This window comes from Tauraco erythrolophus, chromosome 2 (genome assembly GCF_009769465.1).
Source record: "Tauraco erythrolophus isolate bTauEry1 chromosome 2, bTauEry1.pri, whole genome shotgun sequence".
In the NCBI taxonomy this organism is placed as follows: Eukaryota; Metazoa; Chordata; class Aves; order Musophagiformes; family Musophagidae; genus Tauraco; species Tauraco erythrolophus.
This window is the reverse complement of record NC_141466.1, coordinates 10,543,478-10,571,354: the sequence shown is the minus strand read 5'-3', so window position 1 is coordinate 10,571,354 and position 27,877 is coordinate 10,543,478. Positions and strand designations below refer to the sequence as shown.

Sequence of the window (27,877 nt, the reverse complement as noted above, 5' to 3'; positions counted from 1 at the left end):
AAACCCATATTCCTGAAGACTTGGGAAGAAGGCCAGAAACTAGAAAATACTTCTGATCATAATTATTCTCAAATACAGTTAAAATAAACGGTTCGGCTCAGGCAATGTCATAAGCATAAAAAACATTAGGTAGTTTAGAGTTTTTGCTGTCATCCTCAGAAGGAACTCTTATTAGAGATGTCAAGCAACAAGCAGAAAAAAGTACTTCTCATCAGTGCCTTACAATAAAGAACAGGAAACACATTCTCTGAAAATCGTTGTCCCATGCATATCAATCAGGCAGCTTCACCTAATAAACGCTGTTGCTACATTAAATTCCTTTTTACTCAAATCAAATTTTATAATTGAATTCCATTATTTTGTTACTCTCTGCTCATATATATGAAAATACTCACATTACGGGCTTTGTGTCTGGAAAGCTGGAGGTGTCCCTCAGTTAACTGCTTTTTTTATAACCATCATCAAGTATTCTATCAAGCAATCATTCAATTTTTTATTTACAACCAAAGGTATCACTTATCAGAACTGACAGATGTGGTTGCTGGGTGAGCTATTGCAATTTCACATACAAAAGAGGAAAATATGCTATGCTAAAATTCCATTTCCATCTTTGGAAAGCTCAGCAAGTCAGCTAAAATCTCCTCTTTGTGAGATAAAAGACACTATGCAAAAGACCACAGAAGTTTAAACATATTAATAGCTTTTTCCTATGAATGAGTGAAAAGAAAGATGTGACTTAGGCAACATCTGCATTCTTCTCTGCATTTATATTGCCACTTAGGTCTCCAGCGTCTCTTACAACGGTACAGCTAAAAGTCATTGTAGCAGCATTGATCCCAACATAAAAACAGCAGAGAGAAGTTTCATTTCATATACATTTAGCATCTGATATCTTTCCTCATTCGTGCACTAATCAGTAACAGACATATCTGAGTATCCTGCTACAGGAGGTGATTTGACTTTCACAAATTCCCTAAGAGCAGAAACATCATCAGGAACAATTTCAAGGAAATAATTACGGTCTAGACAGATTTATGACTTCTAAAGACCTAATCCAAAGCACATTAATGTCAGTGGAAGGACTCCCATTGACATCAAAGGCCTTTGAATCAATCCCCAACTGCTGTGGGAATGAATTCAGAGCAATAATGATGGTGGACTAAATGCACACTTGCAGTTGAAATGTTACCACCCAGACCTTTTTATTTCTCAAATCAGATTAAAAAGTCATTTTCTGCTATTTCACAATTACTTCCAGATGCGCATCATCTCAAATGGCATTGTCATCCATCTGTATGAACCAAACATGCATAGAGATAGAGAAGTTCTACACTGCCTGAACTAATAATACAAATGAAAACCACAAGGGAAAATAATTTTGGAAGTGATGAAGTTCATGTTTTAAACACAGAGTGAGGAACCTTGGACTTCATTTATTCCTTCTAACTACTTTAGGATAGAGCTGCCAGGCCCACCACTTCTTTATTTACTGCCACAGTAGATTTCTTCTAATTAAATTTTCAGTATTTTTCTCTAGTCCCCTAAACAAAACAAAAGAATACATATAAATCAGCGTTAACCTCAAACTTGGCAGCCTAAAAACTGTCAGAAGTGTCAACTTCATATACTCTCTGCTTAATAACAGCTCTGCTGTTCCTTCTGTCCTCTTAAATGTTTATTTACATGCTAAAGAATTTGAAGCATCACTCTTCTATGATCATGTTGATCTGGTTTCATTTCCTTAGCAGTCAATAACGTTTTAGTCTGTAAAATGAAACGCCAATGTCATGTGTGAGTGGCAACCCATTCAAAGCTTTACATGGCCAAACTCCACTCCAAGATATGGCTGATCAGTCATCACCATCGTGTGTTAACTCTGAAGTGCATGCTATAGGAATCACACATCTTTTACTCACTCCTCCAGCAATACTTTGGTTAGGCAGGTTCAGTTATCACGTATTCACTGTGAGAGGAGTATGTTATAGACTGGTTGAATTCTGCCTTACCAAATTAGTTTCAGAAGTTTGAGAACTTTCTTTAGGAAATTATATGTAACACTTTTTTTGTCAAATTACACACATTTCCTAGCATAATTCCATCCTTCCATCCCTAATGAACATCTGACCTATTACCTCCATCTCTGTACCCTCCTCTGCACTTCAGAAAACCAGATTTTTTTTTTTTCTCCTTCTTCAGTTACTATGTGTGGGGAACCAGATTATTAGTGACTGGGTAATGTTACTACCTGGATCTGAAAAATAACAAGGTAGAGAACAATTAACTGTTAGGTGGTTGTTTGTTTTTTTTTTTTAAATGGATGCTGATCACTGGTTACTAAGAGGATCTGAATGGGAAGGGAATTTGGGTTGACAGAGGAAGGCAATATGGGCTAAAAGTATCCAAGGAACTAAAATAGTTCACAGTTCATACATTTTCTGGGCTATACGTGTAATGGAAATGGTGATTTAGGTAGGTCCTACCCACCACCTGCATCACAAGGGGTTATTTTTAATTTGGTTTCCTGAAGAATCGAAGCTTATGTGAACAGACTCTGTACTTGTGTGCAACTTTCATACCCACTCGCCACATCTAATAACTTGGGACTCTCTTGGCCAATTCAGTCCAATCTGCAGAAGGGCAAAAGTCACAAAGTCATTAAATTTTTACAAGCTTTGTGGAAATAGGTGTCCAGATAAAGGGGGAGTCCTATTATTACTCTAAATCAGAAGCATCGAAGAATCACTCTGGCAGTCTTCTTTCAGCTGCAAGTACACAGGAACTGCTCAGGAGACTACTTTTTAATCTGGTGCTGTTTCAAGTATTTTCTGCCATGAAAAATTAACTCAGTGTATATTAATACACCAGACACTAAGGTAAGCCTCTTGGCTTACTCTAAAAACATTTTTTCAAGACACACCAAAAGCAGCAACATACTTTAGTTATGATTTGGCACCATCTTTGAGATGAGTTCACACTTCAGTGCATTTTGTTATCAGAAGTGCATAAGAACATTGCAGCTGGAATATACGGACTGAAAGAGTATGAGCGCTTCAATTCAAATTTGCTGACTTTCATTAGTTTGACACCAATAAACAAACTATTCCATCAAGTCTCAAAGGTAGAAGGCAACTCGTGGGAGGGATATGTGCAAAACCTCCTATGCATTAAAATACATGCAAATTATGTTATCAGGGAACTGCCGAAGTGAACGAAAAATTAGTCAGGGAAATTTTTGGCCCAGGTGGCCAAAAAGGCCAATGGGATACTGGCATGTATCAAGAATAGTGTGACCAGCAAGAGCAGGGAAGTGATCCTGCCCCTGTACTCGGCACTGGTGAGGCTGCACCTGGAATATTATGTCCAGTTTTGGGCCCCTCGCTTTAAGAGAGATATTGAGCTCCTGGAGCGAGTCCAAAGAAGGGCGACTAAACTGGTCAAGGGGCTGGAAAATAAAACTTATGAGGAGCGGCTGAGGGAGTTGGGGCTGTTTAGCCTGGAGAAGAGGAGGCTGAGGGGAGACCTGATTACAGCCTACAAATACTTGAGAAGGGATGGTGGGGAGGTGGGGGAAGGGCTCTTTACATTAGTGTTGGGTGATAGAACAAGAGGAAATGGGTATAAGCTTAGTCAGGGGAGATTCAGGTTGGATGTTAGGAAGTATTTCTTCTCTGAAAGGGTTGTCAGCCACTGGAATAGGCTGCCCAGGGAGGTGGTTGAGTCCTCATCCCTGGATGTGTTTAAGAAAAGGGTGGATGAACTACTTAAGGATATGGTTTAATGGGAGATTAGGGACGGTTGGACTCGATGATCTCTAAGGTCTTTTCCAACCTAGAAATCTATGAATCTATGAAGTAACACATCTAAGAAAGTTGAATTATCAAGATTATAATTTCAGAGATATGAACTTCTCCAGTAACCATGACATTACTACCATATTTTTTTCCATCTTTACATCTTACGGGTGTGAATACACACAGTAGGTAACACCAGACCCTTGAACGAGGTAAAAATGAGAAAGTATCTTTTCCTGATAATAGTGAGCTTCGCTACCAAGGAAACTTTGTCTTGCCTTTACATGTACTTTTAATGCAGTTCCACCCCGTCCCCTTCCACCCCAGCTCTTTATGATTTTTAATGGTTTTTCAACATGTTTAAGGTAGAATTCAGTTTCGCCAGCTGTCAAGTCACAGGAGATGACACAGAACTATACAGTAATTTTATAACTGAATACATAGTTTAGATTGCTGGATTTTAAAAGGGTACGCTAGCTTTACTGGGGTGCATTAGGTAAAGTGAGACAGTCCTCTTTTCCCTAGGAATATATTACAAATGTAACCAACGTCTCCTAGGTCAACGATTCAAAGCAAACTTAAACAGTATCAAAAAAAAAAATCATCGCGAAAGGATGAACATATACACAAATCAATATATTAAGTATACTTTTCTTCAAGTACAACAAGTCTTAGTATTATTTTTACAAAGAAAAAAATAGGGAAAAATTTCAGTATCAGCTTTTAAAAAATTACTTAGAATACCAGCGTAACTCATTTAAGAGGTATGAATGTATGTGACTTTGAAGTACATTGTCCTAGTAAATGCATTCCTTCAGAGCAAGAGAAAGCATTTGCTCCTAAAGTTGCCTCCTCCCACATTTCACATCTATCAATTAAAATAAAGTCAGAGAAAACATTTTAGTTTTTAGTTCATATTCAAGGAGTATAGTACTGACATAACAGGCAAAGCAATTCCTTCAGAATAACTTCCTTTTAGCCAGAGTGACAAAGGCAAGATCTATGGCACGATGGTAAGAAATCTGCTACTCATTTCCCCCGTCCTTCAGACTACAGTCATTGGGGTGAACGTGACTGTTACGGCAAGGGAAGGCACACGAGCAACCACCAACAGGACTATTGCTTCCGTGGACATTGCTTTGAGATCGGTGGACTGAGTGTGGTTAAGTGAAAAATAATTTCCTCATAAGCCAGATGAATTCCTTCCCCATTTTGTTATCACTATCCAGAAAATTTATGATGAGAGACACCACTATTTTCCCCTTCCTCAGTCCTGCAATATTTTAGGTTGTTTCTGAGCCTTTCAAGACTCTCCCTTGACTCAAATCCTAGCAATACGCGCTTGTGGCACATAAATATTTTTATGCAAACATATTTTAATTCAAACATTTAATCTTGCCAGGTAAACATAAGAAAGATAACGCTGATGTACCTTCACAGAAGACTTAGCTCACGATTTTCATTTCCTGTTTTTATTAGCTTACCTCACTTGATGAAAACATTAACGTGCCTTAAGAAGTGCATTTTATTTTCCAGTTTCTCAAGAAAACGTTTGGTTGCTACTGTCTCATTAGAGGCATCAGCTTTTAATTGGAACAAGTTTTAAATTGAAAGAAGCAATTGAAAAAACAGTGCTGACGTGCCGCCACAGTACTTTAAATGCCTGCTTGCTCATATCTAAAGTTGTTTTTATGCTGCATGTCAATATGCAATTAGAAAGAGACAATGTAAGTAGTGCTGGGCGTCTGCAGAGTACTCTTTCAGCATTTTTAAGCTCCTTTCTTGTTTATGCTTCCAGAGTCTATCAAACAACTCTCATGTTGACACAATCAAGCAACCAAAATGAATGGCTATAAATATAGTCAGAGCAAGAGATAACAATAAGCAGAACAACTAAGTCGTCATTTGAAGATGAAACAGTACTTTTGAGTGAGCAGTATGTGATTAACCTGCTGTATGTGGGGTCAGTATGATTTACTCTCACAGCTATGCAGTCAATCTTAGCCCTGGGCCTCACTTGCTATCAAAGACACGAGTCTTCCTCAAATCAACCCTCCTTTATGTCCAGCTAACACTTGGAGCTCTTACTTAGGAAAATTAACTATCGTGTCCTTCATTTAAATTATCTCCACCCCTGCTTGGAAACAATTGTTAGCATAACAGTTTAAGCAAGTGCATTTTCTAGTCTCCAGTCCATCTATCTGCCGTCCGAAACGCTCCAGCAGCCTAAAAGTAGATCTTGAAAACCACAGACAGGGGAAAAAGAAAGGGATGCTTATTCCGTCTAAATTCTGAGTACTGCTAGAACAGCACTCTCTTGGCCCAAAACCAAAGAATAAAAAGCTGTAGCCCATTACATTTTAAGACAATCAAGTCGCTCAAAACAGAGGGATAGTACTGGCTTTGGTTCAAACATTTAATAGAAACGTCACATTTCATTAAAAAAGCTACTTTGTGTGGAGGGACGAACCTCTTACCTTTCGTAGCTATTCGAACACACTGAGTTTTGGTTTCCTGTTGAGGAGAGGAAAGTAAAGAAAACAGTCAGATCAGGTTGCTTTTTCTTGCCCTCCCTGCTCCATTAATTCGTCCTAGATTTACTGATTGACTGGGGCAACCCAACAAAGTGGCTCTGGGTGTAGCAGGGGAGGAGGCTGGGTAATTTTGCCTTTACAAAAGCTGGATGAAACCTAGACATCCGTTTGTACTATCCAGGATAACGATGGGGAGAAAAGGTACAGAACAGCCCAAATGTAGCAAATTATCAGATTATTCAAATCAAATGGAAATCACGCTGTAAGAATACAGAGAGAGGGTGCAGTGGAAGAAAAGGGGAGGACTGGTGCTCCTACTTATGTCATGGCACAGAAACCCTGAGCCAGTGTTGTCCTCCAACAGCGTCGTGCAGCAAAGAAGCTACGTTTGCTCAGCACTGCCTCCAAATTATGTCTTGCTGCATCCTAACAGACTTGTACAGGCACCTAAAGCGCATCAGCAATGTGGTCCCTAATGCTTCTGAGCGTGGAATGAGGACAGAAGCAGCCCAGGTATCCCTTCAGATATGACACAGTTAATCCACAACCTATCTAATCTGTCCAGGAAAAGAGTGATTTGACAGCGACATGTTTCAGAAGAAGTTGCACATGCGAAGACAATTTGCACGTATTTTACCCACCCCCACTCCCCCACCTTCAGAAGTTTGGTCAGCAATTGAAATAAATTAACACAGAAATGACTTGCTTATGCACAGTTTGGACAACTTGAAAGAGGGTCAGTCATAAATGGGTTTTCTGACCTTTCTGTACAATGTGCGGTCATTTTAAAGGCAAACATATCGAAATAGCATAAGGTTGCGTGAGAGGATGCAGCTGCTGCTGCATTAGATCACTCTAAACAGTATTAGCATGTTATTAGAAAATATAATAATGACAGTTTCATTCTATAAAATATGCTCTCTCTAGTCCTGCACCCCCCAGCACTCCAAATACATCCCCTGGGATCTCTCTCCTCTTGAAGATTCCCGAGCAACAGGTAACATATGTTGATGCTGTTTGGTAAACACGGCTTGTAAAGAATGACCAAATCTGTGAGTTAAGGCTTCCCGTAAGTGTTCTATAAAGACAGTTTTTCAATCTAAATGAAAGCCCCGCAAAGTTTATCGCTATAATCTTATTTAATTTTAGCGTTATCCCTAGTTACTGGATTTACTTGTCCACTTTTGTTCAAAATGTCTGTAAGGATCACCGAGTAACCCTCATCCCAACCCTACAGTGTATTTCAGAGCGTACTTTACTTCCCCTTGACTATTTTGCTGATCCCACTAGTTTACAGTAAAGCACCTGTTTAAATATTCTGCAGCTCAGAGGTTATCTTACAACCACTAGATCTCTGTCCCAGCAGAATGCAGTGCAGTCCCCTCAAAGCCCTCTCGGAACAGAAATCTGATCCGAAGTTTTAAATCATACCGGAGAAAAACATTTTGGGATTAAACCCTCTCACAAACTGAAATCAAGCTAAAGTTAAAAATAATGTGTTCTTCCCTCATCTTCTACTTATCTGTCAAAATATAAAAGCCAAAATAAATATCTATTTTTGTATTTAATATTTTTATTTTACTTTTCCCTCCCATTTATTTCTTGGGGAATGAAATAAATTTCCCGACAACTTGGTCTGCTAGAAGCCAACAAAAGCAAAGGGAATTACTTGCAGCAGGTGAGAAAAATATGGATGAGTGTAGCAGTTACCTTTTATTTTGCTCTGTTTGCTTCATACAGGTATACAGATAAAAACTAAAAAGAGGGAATGGTCTCTTCCATCAGAAAAAGCATCCAGTTCTCAAGCAACTCCAGTAGTTTCATTATTTCCTGCTTTGTCCCCATTCTGACTTGATGCATATGCAATTTTCACAATCAGAGGCAGGTGAGATACTTCTTCTAAAGTCTCCAAGGCAAGGCTGCCTGTTAGCTAGGATTTGTTTAGTCACCGCAGAGACCCAAATGTAAGGAAGGGTAAACATGGCTTCTGCTCGTTTCCGGTGGCTCTGGTGTGTCTCAGCAGCTATCAATCTAGCTGTCCCTTCTAGTTCTTTTCTGACCTGCCTGGACACTTCATACGGAGACGCCTATGGACATGTTACTGCAATTTCCTTCAGTTTTCTAAACTATAAATAAAAAAAAAAATTTTAAAATATCTGAAGCTTCTGTGTCTACCACATTCTCCCTCCTCACTGATCATTTTTCCCTCCCTCAGTTTCATTTACCAGAGGAAAACCATTCAAGAGCAACAGCATAGGGCTTGCAGAGCCACAGTTGTTTTTTCCACCTAGAACCTCCCTCCCTGGTGCTTTTCCCCCCTTCCATACGCATACAGAGCCAGCAGCAGCACTCAGCAACAGAGTTAAAAATGAAACACTGAGGAGGTAGCGAAGGTGAGCAACAGCCAAACTTCTACTGCTGCACAGCAGTGGAACGAGCCTGAAGCACACCTTTTCAGAAAGGGTCCCATAATCACACTGTGGGCCTGGGGTTTCTTTTGCTCAAGCAAATTTTTATTTGACATTCAGCGTGAGAGTCTCAAAAAGTTTGTAACGTTTCATTAGCCCACTGAGCAGCCCACATTCTGTTTATCCTGCAGTAATTTAATGTTCTGAAGTGTGCAGGTACTGAGAACTGGGAAAAGGACCGTGGATGTTATTTACGGAGGAAGCAGAGTCACAGCACTGGAATTACTTTGCTCAGACGATTACTACAAGATGTACTAAACTGTCATCTAGTAGCAGTTACTATGATCCAAGGATGGTGTGAAATGTGAATGGCACACTGCCATACTGTCACAGCACGGACAGGATTACAGCCGTGCCACTGTCAACACCTACTACGTCCAACCCCGACAGTCCTTATTGTCACCATGTGCATGTCTTTGACTCCTTCCAGGAAAAAGGTGTGGACGGCACTTACCTTCTCAACGCTGCTCATGGCCTGGAAATAGATGTTGTAGCCTTTCCGAGGAGCCAGCGGTGGGTTCCAGAAACCCTGGTAAGTCCTGTTGTCACCCACGGTAAAGGGGGCTGGCTCTGGCAGGTTTCCTGGGGGCAGCTCAGCAGCAAAGTAATATGGTGACCCTCCGCTAAGAGCGGTCTGATAGGTGATGGGGATTTGGTAGCACTCCATGGCACCCGTTTCTCGCTTTGTTCGGTGAGGGTGCAGCTCCTCAACAACAATCTGGTAGGCACTAGTGAGACAGGAGAATCAGTGTAACTTTTAGGTCATCTGCTAGGGTCAAATCTCTAGTTGTGCAAAGACATTAACTCAAGTGCTTTGTGTAAACTTAAAAGAAAATAAAGAAAAGAAAAAAGGAAAAGACAGAAGATGTACATATGCAGAGAAGAAACAAAGGCTTGAAATATAGTAAAGCGATCTAATTCAGCTCTTGGAAAGAAGGAGCATCCGTTTTTTTTCAGGAAAGACAACAATACAAATCTATACACAACCTCCTAACAATGATTTGGTGGGGTTTTTTTAGGCTTTTTTCTTTTGAAGAAACACAGGAATGAATCTGACTTTAAACTACAATAGATTAAACTCTTGGCTAATCGGAGGCATCTGAAGGTAGCATTTTACTTTGAAATGATATTAGAGAAAGTTGAGCTTCAAGGCCCAACATAATGACTGCCTCCAGGCTGTGCTTGAAGCACCAATTTGCAGTTGTCATATCATTAGAGACAGAATGTGCTGACAGGCTTCTCCACCTCTTGACCTTGCTGTGGCTTCTATCTTGGCTCAGAGCTATGCAGATCTAAAGTACAAGTGACATGCTGTAATACAAGCACAGATGGACAGAAATCTGTCCATTCCACCAAAATAGACTGCCTCATTCCTCTACGGTTGTCAATGATAAAATGTTACAAATTGCTGAAGCAGATGGCATTTGGCCTATTAAAACGCCATCCCAACCTCCCAATACCTCTCTTGAAATGGTCCATGGCTTGGTCACTTTTCAAAATCACATGCTCAAAATAGAACAGGTAATTATAATTCTTTCTCCTTCAGGGGGACTACCTAACTGCAGGATGTTACCAACTCATTATCAGCTTCCTCTGCTCTGCATGAGTACAAAACTTACATAGTGAGGGCAGGAGGCAATCCTTTGGCTTACAAGAAAAAAGAAAAAAACAGGTTTTTTGGCTTTAAGAACTATATGCATACGCACATATACACACACATACATACTGGCACACAGCTTCTCCTTTATATGCAGATACATTTGAGAACCTTATGCAAGATAAGTAAGAAAATATGCCTAACCATGTAGACAAGACCTGAAGCTATTCAATTAAACTGCCAGAATTGCCTGTCTTGGTTTTGTTTTAAAGCTTTCTAAACAGAAGAAGTAAAATTGAACGGAGTTCTCAAAGCGTCACTGTGTTGCTGCAGGGACTCTGAAAGGCAAAGGCAAAGACAATCCTCCTTCTTTCAGAGCTTATGGGACAGCATTAAATTATTTTGTCAATTTTCTCTGCTACTACTGCCCAGAAAAGCCAATAACTGTAGTGGCAGAGATGAAGTACGATACTGGTAAATGGAAGAAGAAAAAATAAGAAATTAGTTTCACGTCTTTCTTGCGCTGAAAGTAAAAGTTAGCATCCCCTTTTCCTAGCACCTAAAAAATAAAGGAGGAAAGCCTCTTCCCTTTCAAAGTGTCTAAGAGGAATACCCAAAGTCACCTCATTTTAGAGACTCCAGGTAAAAAGAAGAACGTAAACAAAAAAATGATGAGTTAGTTCCAGGGATCTCTGTTTCTCATAAACTGTATGTGAACTGAGCTTGGTTATAAATCACCTTCTGTGGTGAACTCTATGTATTCACCACGTCCAGTTAATGTGGCCTGCACCAACAAATCACTTCCACAAGACCCCTGTGCACCCACAATCTTTCTTTATGCTTCAAAACTAACGTACTAGCAAAAAATCCTAAAAGCATCGCTGTTTTTACACGCTTGACGGGATGTAAAATATTAAAAATAATTTTTGCTTATAATGTCTCAAGGGAAGAAATGACTCCTGGTGTTCACTCCCTCCCTGGCCTGTCCCTGGACAGAGATAAAACCACCGCTCCCAAACTGGGCAGCCAACCAACTGGAGAGCACTGGGAACAGACGCCTCGTCTCTGCTCCCTCCAGTCTGCAATCTCCTCTCATGAGCTGCCAAAGGACTGGGACCAACACAAATTCTGCTCTCGCAAGCGCCAGGAGAGCAGGAAACTTGTCATCGGCCACACTCTGCCAACTTGGGAGGAGAAAGCCAGCAGGGAGAGCGGAGGGACAGCGCGGTGTCTGCACACGATGGAGGCGACTGTCCCCTGGAACAGCCTGGGTTGTCGCACAGCTCGAAAGCTGAGATCTACCGCAGCTACCAGATTAAACCCCTTCCCTCTTCCTGCCATTTTATAGAGTAAAGAGTAAATGAGGTATCTTTTTTTTTTTTTTTCCCAAAGACCTCTTTATGGGTCAGGTCTCTTTGGAGACCAAACAAACCACAAATCAAAGATGAAGGGCATGAGAGTGGAATATTAGGAAAGTCTCTTTTAATGGCATGCTTTAAAAACACGCAGTAATTTTTGAATGTGATATTTTAAGTGTGAGATGACAACAAAATGCGAAGGTTCTGAAAAATTTTCAAATAAGCCAATTTACATAAAATATGCTTCGAAAAATAATGGTTTTTGGGCCTCTACATCTGAAAAGCTAAAAAGTGTGGAAAATCAGAAATAGATATACACATTGGAGCCATCTGCATTTATACAATAACTATTAGCTAAAGAAAGAATAGCAAATGACAGAAAGTCTTTAAAGTCTCCAACGAGGCTTGCTTTATTTATTTATTTTTAAAATTCACAAAGCATTTTTAAAATAAAAGCAAGGGGATCTGGCAGTATTTTTCATGCAGCATTATAGGCTAACAAGACATGGAAGAACACAGTCCTTTACCTCTGGGCCCTTTGTGACACCATCTGTTCAAACCCATTTACTAACACTACAGCGTCTCCAAAGCAGCACTGCTGCTCTATACACATAACTGTTCGGAGGGACACCCTGCTGTAAGACGTGAAAAAAGAGTCAAAGTTAAACATGCAACTTGAAAAGCAGGGTGTTGGCTGGCTGCAAATGTGGTCTGAGACCAGGCTGTAAGTGGAAGTCTAAAGACCATGTTCTCTGCTTATCCTTGCACTTTTACATATTACCAATCCTAGCTTCAATTATCTTACGCTTCTACACATTTTTTTGTGTAACGGTGGGAATTCAATTATTGAGAGCGCTTTCTTGTGACTGGAGCTGAGGGAATTCCTACACAATAGCAATTTTTTTTTTTCCTATCTTCCCGTACAGCAAAGGAGGAATAAAAGGGAGAAATAAAGAGGAAGGAGTGGAAATCCTAGATGACAATATTCCTTCTCTCTGATGACTAAAATAAATTCTGAGCTATTCTGAAGAGTAATACCAATTTCAGAACCTGCTACATAAGTCATCGGGATCATAAAGGCCAAACTGTTGTCTGAGACAGCCAGGTAAGTGGAGAAAGTGTCGAAGAGCTCCTCAGCTGAGATTTTGCATGAAGAAATTATTTTTCAAGTCAAAAAACTTTTTTTTTTTTTTTTAATTAAGAAAACCTGAACAACACCTACCTATTGACCAAGATGACTACAAATAGCTGAAGTAGGCTGCTGCCAACAGATCTTCCTTTTCACCCCTATCTAAAAATTCAGGCTCCCAAAAAGGTATGGCAGTGGTGAACATATTGTTCGTACTTCAGTCCTATTCTGACTAGGCTTTAATATCAGCTAGAGATTTCCTTCTACACATCTGGCGGAGGCACAGTGTCCTCTCCTTTGACAGGTGCCAGACTGTCTGACAGCCCAAGTTAACAACTCCAGCTCTTGGAATTCCAACTGACAACTAAGTTTTAGCTGCTCCCTGCCATGGTCCACTTAATTAGTCTTGTTACAAAATGAAAATAACCTGATTTTGCATATGGAGGTATAAGAAAAAGACTTTACCAATAAAATAAAATAAATTTCATCATTAAAAAGTTGTCTATGCTGATTCTGATGTTTGCTCTTTGTAATGCCCATCTGCAGTAGGATTTGAAAACAAAAGATTGTTTCGCTGGTGCTCAGTTAGGATCCTTCAGAAAAACTACAGTCACAAATCACGTCTTCAAATGAATCACTGAAGCACCATTGATGGTACTGACTGGGATCTCATCCACGAGATTGATGGTGAAACAGTACGCGCTTCACAGTGAGCCTGAGCCATCCAGCCCCGTTTCCTTTTGCATTTCTAGTTTGTAATTTGTTTTAGAACGTCAGGAGGTCATAGAGAATGCTAGAGATTACACGCTAACACTTGACAGGGAAGATATGATTAGAGTAATGTTTAAACTGTGACGACTGTGGCATGCAGTCTCTTAAAGAAATGACTGGCAGCCACACATAGATTTCACTTGAGTCAAGGAACACCTGCTTCCTGGGGGGCTGTGCTGACGGAGAGGCTGAGGGACAACAAAACATGATCATAGTATGATTCTGTTTTTAAAAGCAAAAGAGTACCAAACTAAGCTTTTTTTTTCCTTAGGGTTTGTTTTTTTTTTTCAAACACAGACCTACTGCTATTAAATAAAATGATCTTTTGACCATCTACAGCTCCAGGGATTAGAGAACTGGGTGCAAACAAACCTTTTCAAAGAGCCAACTGTATTCTTCAGTGTCAGGCTAAAGAACAGCATTTGAGTCTCTTCTACTTGATCATGGCTGCAGGCACAGAGATGCATTTCTTCCCACCTACCTGGTAACGCTCATTCTGGCAGCAAGCCAGCTTGTAGTGGAAACACAACTGCCGTGTGGATGGAGTGAAGCTTCACTAAAACGCGTCATAAAGCTTAGTGAAATGCATTGAATCAATTCAGAATTTCAGTGTGCTACATTTATCTCCCCTATTAAGAAGCTGCTGAAAAATACCTGACTGCAATATGCATAACATCAGGAAAGGGAATGGGACCATGTCTTCTGCATTTCCCTGGAGAACGCTCCTCATTCCACGCAAGGAATAAACCACCTGTTTTGTTTTAAGAATAAAGCCCAGCTCTCCAGTTACAGGGAAGGATTTATTTCCTTGGCCTCCTACTGTTAGAAATTTAATGTGATCTCTTAGGTTTTAGAAATTAATTAAAGTGAAGGAGGAAGATGAAAAAGGAAGATGCACGATTTTTTGAGAATGCGCTCAAACAACAGTTATTAATACTCATCAAACTATTCCCATCAAGCTATCTATTAATGTTTAGTACATAGATCCTTTCACCACCTTCACAGGTCACACTGACAAGCTCATCCCACAGGACTGAGGATGCTGTAAGGAAAACTGAGAAACTAAATGTGAGGTGGTGTGCTTCAGGTTTCCTCTGCAGTGAGTTACTCGCCTGACAGTACAGCACAGAGAAAGCACAGCTCCCTGAGCCAGGCAGGAGTAATCCTCTAGCCACATCCCATCACGCTACCAGTTTGCGAAAGAAAACCCCCAGGAGAGAAATTCGGATGCAAGACTGACTCCTGTCAGGTTGAACAGAGAGAGCAAAGGCGGGAGCCCACTGCTGTCTGCACAGATGTGCCACAGACGAGTTGGTGTAGAGAAGATGTGCACCACCACCAGCAGGTCCCAGCGGTGCCTGGCAGGCACGCTCTGGGCAAGCCTACACACCAGCCCCCTCGAGGGACCAGGAGCAAGACTGAAAGGATTTGGCATGAACTAGATGAGAGAGATTCACATTTCTCAAACAGGGACAGCTTTGGACACGGCCAGCAGCAGGACACCTAGGGGGCTTTAAAAACATATAGTGAGTTTAACCACCTGCATAACTTGAGAGCATTTTCAGATCGCGGGTCTGGTTTCTACTGCACCAATTCAACAACAACCCTATTTTAGGCATCCAAGTCCTGTACTGAATGTAGTCTTGTACATTTTATCATTCTTCATGCCCCAAAAAATCCTAGTTTTGCTCCAGGGCAACCTTTCAGAAACTAATGATGTAGGGAGTCACGATTTTATTTATGAATATAACACATCAATATTTCCTACAAAGGCGATGAATCTGGATTATCTCCTATGACAGAATATAAATAAATAACTTGATCGTGTCAATCATAAGGGTGACTAGATGATAAGCATATAAAAATGCATATAAGTACGTGACTCATCCCCACAGCATCCACATAACACATCCATTCCTCTTAATGGCAACAGACTTAAGAAACATTTACTTTTCCCTCTACTTTTAGGGCTCAGGCACATTACTCGACATCAGCTGAGCCACAGTAATCGACTTAATGTAACACAGAATGAAATGCATTAGCCCGTATTTCTCTAAAATGTCACAAGGGTAAGAGCATGAAAAGGTTCTGACGCTCAGTAGCTAATTAACCTCCAATTAGTCAACCCTGTCCCTGAATATTACTGATGTGGCTGCATCAGCAAAACACAAATGGAATCAAATAATATCACAAAATTTTTGCACTAGCAAGTGGAAGTAAAGAGCAGGATGTGGACTAATCTTTGCAAACAGAATTAAATTATCTCTCAATAGAGAGCAGAAAGGGAAAGACCCCTCAAAGTTAACATAAATGAAACGTTTTAATATGATTATGGGACATGCCAACTAAAATTTAATAGCTTGCTACATGATTTCTAGTAAGAAGCACTCTGAGAGGAAAAAGGTCAAATAGTTTGTATTCATCACTATTATTCTCCCATTTCCTCTGAGCTTCCAATTTTCCAATCATACATATATGCTATAGAATAGCTGATTTGAAGCACTGGAGAGGAAGTGTTATTTTCAAATCTACTTTCTGACAACCACCTTTCAACCTCATATTTCAGAGACACTGTGAGAAAGTAAAATGGAATTGTAATGCATAGGAGGTGGTCCTGGGGACCCTAAATCAAACAGGACAGACAGCTGGATGATTCAGGTCATGACTATCTTTAAAAAACCAAAAAAACCCAAAAAAACCCAAGAATTTTTTTCTTTTTAATTATAGATCTATTGGTAAGCTCATACTCGCTAAGAAAAACAATAGCAATGTCAAACGAATATCACTTAGAAACTAACAGCTCTATGAGCTGTGAGACAGCATATAATCAACTAAACAAAATTCTTCTTCATTTTTTTTAAATTTTGTTTTATTTTTTATTACTCTTTTTTACCTGATAGGTGCACCTTTGGCTTGTGCCGGTCTCAAGAGTACAGTTATTGTAGTAGCAGTTTCATTGAGAGACGCATCGACCCCTTCATAGTCCGGTAAAGTGGGAGCTGATTTATGTCGAGTGGGAAGGAAAAGAACAAGAAACAAATCAGTGAAAACATTTTGAATTTTCATGAGATTGTGGCTGTTCGCAATATAGTAAAAAAGGCATGATCTTCATCAGCTACACGAGTCTTTAATGATTTTTTGGTCAGGCACAATCTTGTATTAAAGCATGAATGGGACTTCACCAATAACTGATAACCGCCTCCCTAACTGCTCTCCATCAAATCATGATGCCTATACAGGTTTATTCAAGGACAGGAATAGAGGGAGGAGGTAACTGCCAAGAAACCCTAAGACTACAAAATCCCATTTTGACCTCGCTCCTTCTACCTTACAAACATCTATATTCACCATCTTGAAGACCCAACCCCTACCACCTCTCTTTCTCCTCCTCCAACAATTTAAGAACCTTTCATATTTCTTCTCAAACATCATGGGGGACCACACCAATACCAACCAGAGTGCAGGAAAACTGAGCTTGATAGACATGCATCTGTGGACTAGAACTGGATGGGGGAGTCTTTTCCCATGTCCATTTCTCCTTCCATTTCTAAAAACTGATGGCCAAACTGATCATTGTTCAGTTTCTGAACCACTGCAGTTTTCAGCCCAGGGTATTCGGAAAAAACAAAATCAAAGTCAAAACTAGGAGCAGTTCAGGAACTGATTCACTAATGGGCTTGGCTGTCAGGCCTCTGTGGCAGCAATATTTGTTGTGGGTTGGTGTTGGTGATCACTTCAACCATCCAACTTCAATCTGCTGCCACAAACCTGTTATAGCCCTCAATGTTGCTGACTTCAGTTCTAGTCCAAGGAAAGAAAAAGGATTTTCTGTGATTCAGAAAATAATAGATTTCTAGATTTCTATTAATTACTAGTCTTTAACAAGCTTGAAAACTATCTGCATGGGTTTTTTCATATGTGGCTGTAACTTCATAAAATTGTTAATGATGTCTGTGTATTTCAGACTGAACTTTCACAAAAAGAGATGTTTCCTCACAGGATGTCAATCATTTAAGTCATAATAATTTTACAATACTATATCAGTAGATAGAAGAGCACTGAAAGATTAAAAGCCTTGCTTCATTAGTCCCAGATCCTAGATGAACATCAAAATTGCTCTCATTTCAGGAAATTTTATTTTATAGAAATAACGTTCATCTAAAAATTACTGTTTACACCATGTTCACTAGAATCACAGCAACCACTATTAAGCTTGGTTAAAAGGAGTAATTTAACTCCTCATTAAAATAAAGCCAGCCCTTCCCGAAACATATGCATTGCTTCGTAAAAAGTATCAGTTATGCAGAGCAAAACTAGACAACAGTCCAGCATGAAGCAAGATGAAAAAAAAATAGGCTGAAATTCAGATACAAAGTGTGTCACAGCCTGTCTTTAAGCTGCTCTAGTATTAATCATGTTTTGCCAACTAACAGGTCCATATTGTGTCTAGAAACTGTGGTAGACTGGATTATGGACAAAATTCCCCAAATTTCTGGGTGGAAGAAGAAGGCATATCAGAAGAAGCCTGAACACACTGTAGTCCTAAATAATTCAAACATGTTGCGGTGCTTATTTCTCAAAACACTGAAAAGTCTCAGGGACAGACATGCTAGCAAGGTATGACATAGCTACATCTTCTTCTTTTTTTTTTTTTCTCCTACAAAGAGGTTAGAAGACAAGTACGTAAGTACTACCCCACCATTATCCCTGAAAATTTGTGAACTGGAATTTGTTGTGAAGAAACATTGTGACTTTAAAACAATCTGAGCAAAATATTAGATTTCAAAACAATGTGACTTTAAAACAATCTGAGCAAAATATTAGATTTCAAAACAACCTAATAAATAGATAACAAAATAGAACATGTTGTTTGTTTGTTTTTGTTGTTGTTGTTGTTTGGTTGGGGTTTTTTTGAAGGGGCTGGGGTATGAGGAGTGCTAGTGCTTATGTGCTGGGATGGAATTCAACAAATTGTTCCCGTTAACTACAGCATTACACTTGCTTTATAATTCAAGGAGCTCTGCCTTGAATTTTCTCACATTTTGATTTATATGCATGTTTTTGGGAACAGAGTCAGAAGAGTATGTCTGCAGCTTCCCATCGAAATGGTGGGTACATTCCAATACATTAACTTCCTTTTACAGGACAATGTAAGTTTTATTATGGCAGATAATAAGGAAAACAGCCTGCTTTGAGCTGTTTACATTTCTAAATGACTGACTTCTTTGATCTCTGCCAAGCTCTGAAGTCACCATGTCATAAAATTAACAGCCTCTAGACATAGCATTGACTCACCTTCTGCTATCAACTGCATAAGCTACTAACTTATTTTTTGAGAATACTGAAATTTAAGAAAATTAAAAAATACTAAAGCATTCCTTTTGACGTTACTTTCTTCTAGAGTTTGCAGTGATTAAGACGAATAGTGTCAACCTTGCTGCACTGCAGTAAGTGAATAAAGGCATGAGGAGGCAGATCTATATGAATCTGGCAAAAGAAATTCATACTTCCTCCCAATTGCTCCAATTCTGTTACAGCTGTGTGCTGCTAAGTGGTGGGTGTCACCTTGAGTAAGTCAGTTAATTTTCTGCATCTGACTTTACTAATCTGCAAAACAAATACAGTACTTAGTGACCTATGGAGTGCTGTAAGGCTTAATTAGTTAAGGTTTATACAGCACTTCACAATCTTTAGATGAAAGTACAAGATTACATGAAATCAAACAGTGAACAACTATAGGTGTGCAATTTCCACCTCATGCAAGGATTTATCCCTGAACTTATGCTACTGTTTGGCAAATACGCTCAAGAACATTTTCAGTAATACAGTTTTATAACATGATAGGATTTTCTGGGGATTTTCTTTCCCATTTCATGATTTGTCAAGTCTTACAAAAAAATCCAAAAAGCAGTCACCCCTCCATTTCCTTTTTTTTTTTTTTTTTTTTCTGTGCTGCTGCTGTTTTTTGTTTTTACCTGAGATGTTGGTTGTTACATTGATTGTGGTTGCTGGTCCAAACCCTTTGACAGTGCTTGCACGTATGAAGAACTGGTAAGTAGTACCAGGATGCAGGTGTGAGAAGACATGATGTGTGCTGTTCCACAACTTTGACACAGTTTGCGGAGGTCCTGCGACTGGAACTGCAGGATCAAATGATCGTATACTGCTGTAGCTGACCTGTGAAAACAATTATTTTTGTAACAATTGTTACAGTTTTTGGCACAAGGAGATGAGATTAGGTTAGCTTGCCTGGAAAGGAAACAAAAGACATATGCTCATCTAGCTACCCAGCTATCTTGATTATACCATGAGGGCTCGATGTGTATTTTTGTAGAGCCTGCTCCACTTCAAAAGCTATGCAGGTGCCCTTCATTTCTCTTTCATTGTGATTTTAAGTTCATGTATCGAAAATTTCACTGTTACATTTAGGTTAGGACACCTCCACCATTCTCCTCATCTCCACCAAAACACTGTATTTTTCACTTCCTGTAATACATTTTCCTCTCCTCTTCTAATAATCATAAATAAATGCTGCCCAAATCAACCTAATATATTTAAAGCCAGCAATGATATCTTAATGTACTGGTTTTCACTGGGATGAAGTTAATTTTCTTCATAGTAGCTGGTATGGTGCTGTGTTTTGGATTTGTGATTAAATCATGAAAGCTCGCACTTTCACAACTTCAGATTCTCCACCCATGCCACTGTGGGGAAGTGCTGAGCTGCCCACCAAGGTTAACCCACACTATTTAAAGAACTTTGTTAGTGTTAAATAGATATACAAATAGATTTAAGGGGTTTTGTTTGGTTAGTTGGTTTGTTTTCCTCCTATAATTCACTAGTACACAAAACTATATCCTCTGCTCCTTTAAAAAAGAGTGCAGGAGAGGACGGTGTTCGGTGTTTGCTCCTCAAATGAGCTCGTTTCCCGACGACCTCCTGTGGAGGTGCCCAGAAGGCTCATAAAATAAATACACTTAAAATAGAATATATAAGGAGGTTCCTTGACGGGTGATATTTAACAATCTGAAAAAGCCAAAAAAATCCATTGCTCTAAATTTAATAACCACCTTATTTTTCATGTAGCCTTCTCTTCTAGCAAAGAAGATTTCACAGACCACAGCTGTCATGGCTTTGGAAGGGTGTGTAGTAATGACACAATATTTTTAAAACCAGCACCTCCCATGTGGATTGTAACAGCGTTACACTCGCATGCCAAAGCCACTTGATGGGGCTGGCCAGCCAACAGCATATGCACCATAATGATGATTTTTTAATATCTAATCACTAAACAAAATCCAGTATTCTGTAAATGAAAGCAGGACATAATTGAATAGTTGCCTACAGGGTGTAAAACCCCACCGTCACCACCCCTCTTGCTGCACTTTCCTAGCCCTATCCTATGCTTGTTAGCTGTTCAATGATTACCTCATACTGAGTAATGATGCCATTTGGATCCATAGGTTCCTTCCAGTTGAGGAAGATCTTATCTTCAAAAGGAGTTCCTTTCACTGACTTGGCAGGTATAGGGCCTGGCACTACAAACAAAATAAAACTTTTTAAAATAGGAAATTCAAGAGACAGAAAAATTGAAGAGATGACAGAACATCCTACTAAAACCAAAAAGTAAGCACGGGTCTATTTTTATTAATACTCATTTGCATGCAAAAGGCAGCAGTAGAAAGTATGAAAAAGCACTTCAAAGTGTATTTTGTCATTCGCAGTGCAGAGCGAGCGTGAAGTTGAAACGTTATCCCCATATACGGTTTTCAAAACTTCATGCAAAGTCAAATTGTCTCATAGTATAGCCAGAGGAAACAGTACAAGCTAGATTACAACTTCAGGGAACATCACTGAACTCTGTAATAAGCGTATCCTAGGACAAGGACTACATGGTTTTAAAATCCTTTTAAAAAGAAAAATCAAAGGCAAGGAAGACCCTCTCTTACACAGCATCCTCCAAATGAGAAATGCTTACAAAATAGTTTTCTATCACCCCTTCTTCTGATTTGTTGTTTTAAAAGCAATGCTCATCTAAAGAGGGGGCTGAGCATGGGCCAAACCCACCAGCTCAGCTGCCACTTCTTTCAGCCACTGACGTGCTTGTGCTGCAGAAGGATCAAAACTGCTTACTTCAATTCTTTCCAATAAGAGACATTTTCAAAGCTTTGAACTGAACCACACTACGATGACCCTACTTTCTCATTTAAACGGAACCAATATTCCTGGTGTAATAACAAGTCTGAAGTGTCACCTCAGGCCTCTCTGCCTGAGTGATTCACAGTACCTGGTAATCCCATCAACAGCAGGCAGAAGCCCTTAGTTATCTCTCATTTCAGCTTACAAGATATTTTTGCCTACACTTAACGGTCCCTTTTTAACCACAGCAGCTCACCCAGATTTGAACACATGCATGCTGAAAGAAGGGGATGAGGACAGGAGAGGGCCTGAAGAAACCCCAAGCCCAAAGAAACACCCTCTGCCCTCAAAAAGCCAAAGATGCCCAAATCTGCAGTCTTTCAAGCTAAAATGTTACTTATATTTAATATATTGACATATATTTCTCTCCCTTTATTTATCAGGCTATTTTCTTCAATGCAACTCTCAGCGAGCCTAACGCGTGACGTTTCTTGGGTACGAATTATCAAAGCAGACTGAAGTTTTACAAAGGTTAAAAATAAATTAAAACCCGCTGGATCAAAGGAAGCACCAGGCACTGTGCTAGCAGCACCAAGAGTGAGTGGTCTGTCCCAACAGCGGCATTTATTTCAGCCTACTTGGAAGCTATAAACAATGATCTGACCCTTGGTACAAACAACATAATTTGGCACATTAGTAATAAATTAATGGAGTCAAAAATGCCCACAAGTAAACAGACGAGAGCTTCACAAAAACTGTTCATCCAACTGTCAAACGAAGACTTAGGAGAAGTTAACTAAAATCACATGCTGCTGCTTCGCTTCAGTGTCCCGATACAGACCGCGCAGTGGCTGAAGGCCGACATGCCGTGACAGCCCCTGTGTGCTGTTCGTGGCATTGAGGGGCTTGCTGTAGGCAGCACTTTGTTTTTCACGGGAATACTTTACTGTTTTTCTTCTCTACATCTCAAATGAGGTATGAATATACCCTGATCCACACGGCATTTTCCCTGGAAGATGCGTGCACGTACATCTGTGTTTGAGAGAGAACACAGGAATGCACCAGGGCATACACGCAGAATGTGAAATTTGACATTAAAGCACGTTAAGGCACATGAGGTAAAAAGAAAACGGACACAACTGCTCAAAAACCTGCAAAATACTTTTTGAGTGGTGCTTTTAAAGAACATGTTTCATATTCAGTTGAAACTGGGTGCAGGGCTCTATGTTTGAGGGTTGCATAAAGCCTCCGACATTTTCTGTTTAAACACCCACGTGGGAGAAGCCTCTAGGCTCATCACATCGCATGACTGTTTTCTTCTCCTGCAATATAAAATGTGTTGCTTGTGGCAGCAGCAGCAATGTTAAACTGACTGGAACTACATGATCCCAGTTAGTTTCGTGCTTCTCTTCCCACTGGCATGGGAAGGGCACACGAACAGAAGCAAGCACAGCGATGAGCAGTTTGCTGGGAATCCCAGTAAACATCAGGTCAGAAAGTAAGAGAGAGTAGGTGTCTAGAAAACGAGTGCAGTAATTCCCACAAACCTCACCCACCCTCACAAATCCACCACAAATGAAGCATGGGATCAGCTTGAGAACTCAACTGGAATTAGAACAAAGAAACAAGCAAAAGTTCAAATGCCTAGAAAAAGGAACGTAAATTAATTTTAGTTTGAAGGACACGTTTTGATGGGTTTGAAGTTATTCTTCCCTTTCATTTTTCAGTTCAATTGCAGTAAAAATGTCTTTTAATTGCACAGCTTTACCAAAGGAGCAAAGAGAAGCGAGGAAAGAGAAAAGCAGGAGCAAAGGAATTTGCTTAATTACAGATTATCTACGAGCAGGACTATAGATTCATCAGTCAGGTTAATAAAAATAACACCTAAACGTCCTCATTTCTGTTTCTATGTCTTTTGTTCTCAGGTCAGTATTAGTCACAAACAGAAATTTTAAAAAGGTTGAAATCAGTTAAAAAAAATCCCAAATAAACAAAAAAAACACCAACAAAAGAACAACAGCAAGGTAACCTCTTGGTAACACAACTGTGAAGACCCAAACCGCATCTCTCCATGTAGGCAGCCATTGCTGTCTATTCCATATGACTCGCAGCAGGACTCTAAAGACTTAAAACCACCTTAAACTGTCCCTTTCCAAAACAGTGTTAAGAGTTTTCCCTCTTATACGGTATTTAAGCAAAGACTCAGGTGAAAAACCGCCAGGTAAACATCATAGCTTTCGGAAACCTCCTCCCAAAAAGCCCAAAAGGCTTTCTTCAGGTTTGCACGTGCATCTCCAGGAGCCCCATCGCTCACCACAGCGTCTCTTTGCTGCCTGTTCAACTCCCATTCTTCTTCCTACATGAGCTATCGCTCTTCCCCTTGGATTTATGGACAGTCTATACTAAATCAAGACACTCAAGAGTATTACAAGTGTATATTAAGGTGAAGTACTTAACTTAAGGTTCCCTATCAGTGGCTAGGTATCTGAATAATTCAGAAAGCATAAATAGCTGCTAGAGGAGCTGGACTCCTCTTTTGGCCTCCGCACCCTCTCTTTAAAAAGATTCTAGTCTCATTGATTTTCTTTCCATCTGCTGACCTTGTAAGGTGTGACCCCACCATCTCTCAGTGACAACAACAGTAAACGCTCTTTCTTTCACATGCATTATTCTATGCTAAACTTCCAACAAATCAAGATTTACACTCATCTGAAGAACTGAAATCATTTAGGCGGGTTTAACTGTATGGGTTTCAGAAGAGATTTTGAAATTAAGAAAAAAAATAATTTCCTATAAAAAGTGTATAAACATAAAAGGCACATGTATATAAAAGTAACAGAAAACAAATTCAAAGGGAACTTCAACAAGGTTTTATAGAGGAAACATCACAAGCTCTTCTTTCACTATTTACTTCCATCTCCAGAGTCCTTTTAATGAAGCTATATATTTGAATAGTGAATAGCTGATAATCTTTTCTTCCATATACATGTGGGATGGTGGACTTTTATAAATACTATGCATAATAAAAGTATAAACCATCAATCTGACATCAGACCAATTCATTTTAGAGCAATATATTTGCATTAAATTATGTCACAGTCACAAATAAATTGTTATTCACAAATAGTGTCACCTAAGCCTTGTTCTACGCTAACTTAACGGGAAATTTATATTACATTACATTACTTCTGGAGGAACAATGTATTAACTGACATCAACCACTATAAAAATGAATTTATATTGCTCCAGTTTTCCTGCTACAAAATCATGAAAGTGCACGTAAACAGAGTATTTTTATTATTACTATAATCCATGAAAGCCGTGCAGAGTATCATTATGCTATATGGTAAAGGCTATGTGCAGAGGTATACACGGTTATACTGGGAAAAATTCCTTTGTGGTACCCAAAAAGTAAAGTGTATCAGCAGCAAACTTACAGCCTTTCTCTGAAGGCAGATGCTCATTATTTTTTTAATTTCTCAAAAATCAACTTTTCCGATGTTTTTTATAAGAAGTGCTCACGTGTCTTTTCGTCACCACTTTTTCTCTCTCGCAATGACATGCCGATAGCAAATTTTACCTACCATCTGAAAAAAAGAATTGGGTTATTTTCCCGAGCTGAAGGACAAACAGGTTATCCTAGGCTCCTTTCGTCAATGGCAGTAGGTCAGTTATAATCAGTTTCAGTTTACTGCTGCTAAAGACATTAAACTTCCTCCTTTATTTGACTATACCGACAATAAATTTTGCTGCTGCTCATGACACATAGGTCATTAGTCTCCCTTTTTGGTCAAGGACCGAGGTCAATATTTTTAGCAGGGGCATTTATGGACAATTTCACATTTAAACTTCTATCTTAGTCATGGGTCTCTCTTTATTAACTGCAATCATTTGCCGATTTTTTCCCAATAGGATTAGTATACCAGGTTCACTTTACATCCATGCACGTGTCACTCTGCGAGAGAAGCTTCACATTTTTTGAGACACTTTGCCATTTCAAGCAATCTTTGCAGCCCTCCTTCGCAGCACTGGACATACTGCCTGCTCATCTCACTGCATTAACTTTTCTCCCAGGTGGACTATTTTTGTTGCTTTTACAAGGCTATAGTAGAGTTTTATACCTATGTTTTTCCAAAGCTCCTTGAAGCACTGTTTGTTTGTTTCCTTTGACTGAAGTGTATTTTCTACCCTCTCTTTTTTTCCCCTCCATTATTTTCCTGGGGTGCCAGAAGAACTTGAAAAAGCACAAAGGAAAAGTGCTTTCATGTGAGCTAGTGAATTGGGAAAAAAAAAATTTTTTGTGAAGGCAACATACAGGTCTGCTATCAAACACAGAAAAATACCTGAAGTCAACTATTTCCATAAAATCTTCCCTCAAAGTTGGTGGAAGGTATTTCCTCTTCACACATTTAGAAAGTGCACTAAGTATTTAACTTTCTATATTTTTTTGTCCTGTAATTATAACATTTCATAGAATCATAGAATGGTTTGGGTTGGAAGGGGACCTTAAAGATCATCTAGTTCCAACCCCCTTGCCATGGGCAGGGACATCTTCCACTCGATCAGGTTGCTCAAAGCCTCATCCAACCTGTCCTTGAACACTTCCAGGGATGGGGCATCCACAACTTCTCTGGGCAACCTGTTCCAGTGCCTCATCATCCGCACAGTGAAGAAGTTCTTCGTTATATCTAATCTAAATCTATCCTCTTTCAGTTTAAATCCATTGCCTCCTGTCCTACCACTACACGGCCTTGTAAAAAGTCCTTCTCCAGCTTTCCTGTAGGCCCCCTTTAGGTACTGGAAGGCTGCTAGAAGGTCTGCCCCAGAGCCTTCTCTTTTCCAGTGTGATCAACCCCAACTTTCTCAGTCTGTCTTCATAGGTGCTCCAGCCCTCGGATCATCTTTGTGGCCCTCCTCTGGACTCATTTCAACAGCTCCATGTCCTGGGGGCTCCAGAGCTGAATGCAGTACTCCAGGTGGGGTCTCACAAGGGCAGAGTAGAGGGGCAGAATCACCTCCCTTGACATGCTGGCCACATTTCTTTTGATGCAGCCCAGGATACAGTTGACTTTCTGGGCTGCAGGCGCACATTGCCAGTCACGTTGAGTTTCTCCTCAGGGCTGCTCTCAGTCCGGTCTCCACCCAGTCTGTACTTGTGCATGGCATTGCCTGGACCCATGTGCAGGATGTTGCACTTGGCCTTGCTGAACTTAATGAGGTTCACACAGGCCCACATCTCAAGCCTGTCAAGGTCCCTCTGAATGGCATCCCGTTCCTCCAGCATGTTGACCACACCACACAGTTTGGTGTCATCAGCAAACTTGCTAAGGGTGTACTCAATCCCACTGTCCATGTTGCAGACAAAGACGTTGAACAGTGCCCATTCCAATTCTGACCCCTGAGGAATGCCACTTGTCACTGGTCTCCACTTGGATAGGAACCTGTTGATCGCAACTCTTTGAGTGTGATCATCCAGCCAATTCCTCATCCACTGAGTGGTCCATCCATCAAAACAATGTCTCTCCAATTTAGAGATATGGATGACGTGTGGGATAGAGTCAAATGCTTTGGATAAGTCCAGGTAGACAATGTCAGTTGCTCTTCCCTTATACACCAATGCTGTAATCCCATCTTAGAAGGCCACCAAATTTGTAAGGCATGATTCACCCTTAGTGAAGCCACGTTGGCTGTCACAAATGATCTCCTTTTTTTCCACGGGCCTTCGCATAGTTTCCAGGAGCATTTGCTCCATGATCTTGCTGGGCACAGAGGTGAGACTGATTGGCCTGTAGTTCCCAGGGTCTTCCTTGTGTCTGTTTTTAAAAATGGGAGTTATGTTTGCCGTTTTCCAGTCCATTTCCCAGATTGCCACATGGTCTCAAATATGATGGATATTGGCTTAGCAACTTCATCTGCCAGTTCCTTCAGGACCCGTGGATGCATCTCATCAGGTCCCATGGACTTGTCCACCTTCAGGTTCTTTAGATGGTCTTGAAACCTGGTCATCTCCTACAGTGGGCGGTTCTTCATTCTCCCAGTCCCTGCCTTTGCCTTCTGTGACCTAGACTGTGCAGCTGAAACTCTTGTCAC

General features: G+C 40.1%; 1 protein-coding gene across 1 annotated transcript in view; it reads right to left on the bottom strand.

The window, feature by feature from the left end:
• PTPRK (protein tyrosine phosphatase receptor type K) overlaps positions 1 to 27,877 on the bottom strand; it is a 439,897-nt gene that overhangs the window by 67,001 nt on the left and 345,019 nt on the right. Inside the window, exons 9-13 of the mRNA XM_086631964.1 lie at positions 21,077 to 21,186; positions 19,624 to 19,825; positions 16,542 to 16,647; positions 9,248 to 9,521; positions 6,269 to 6,305 (exon numbers count right to left, since the gene is read on the bottom strand). Coding sequence (XP_086488090.1) covers positions 6,269 to 6,305; positions 9,248 to 9,521; positions 16,542 to 16,647; positions 19,624 to 19,825; positions 21,077 to 21,186 — 729 coding nt within the window. The remainder of the gene's footprint in view (positions 1 to 6,268; positions 6,306 to 9,247; positions 9,522 to 16,541; positions 16,648 to 19,623; positions 19,826 to 21,076; positions 21,187 to 27,877) is intronic.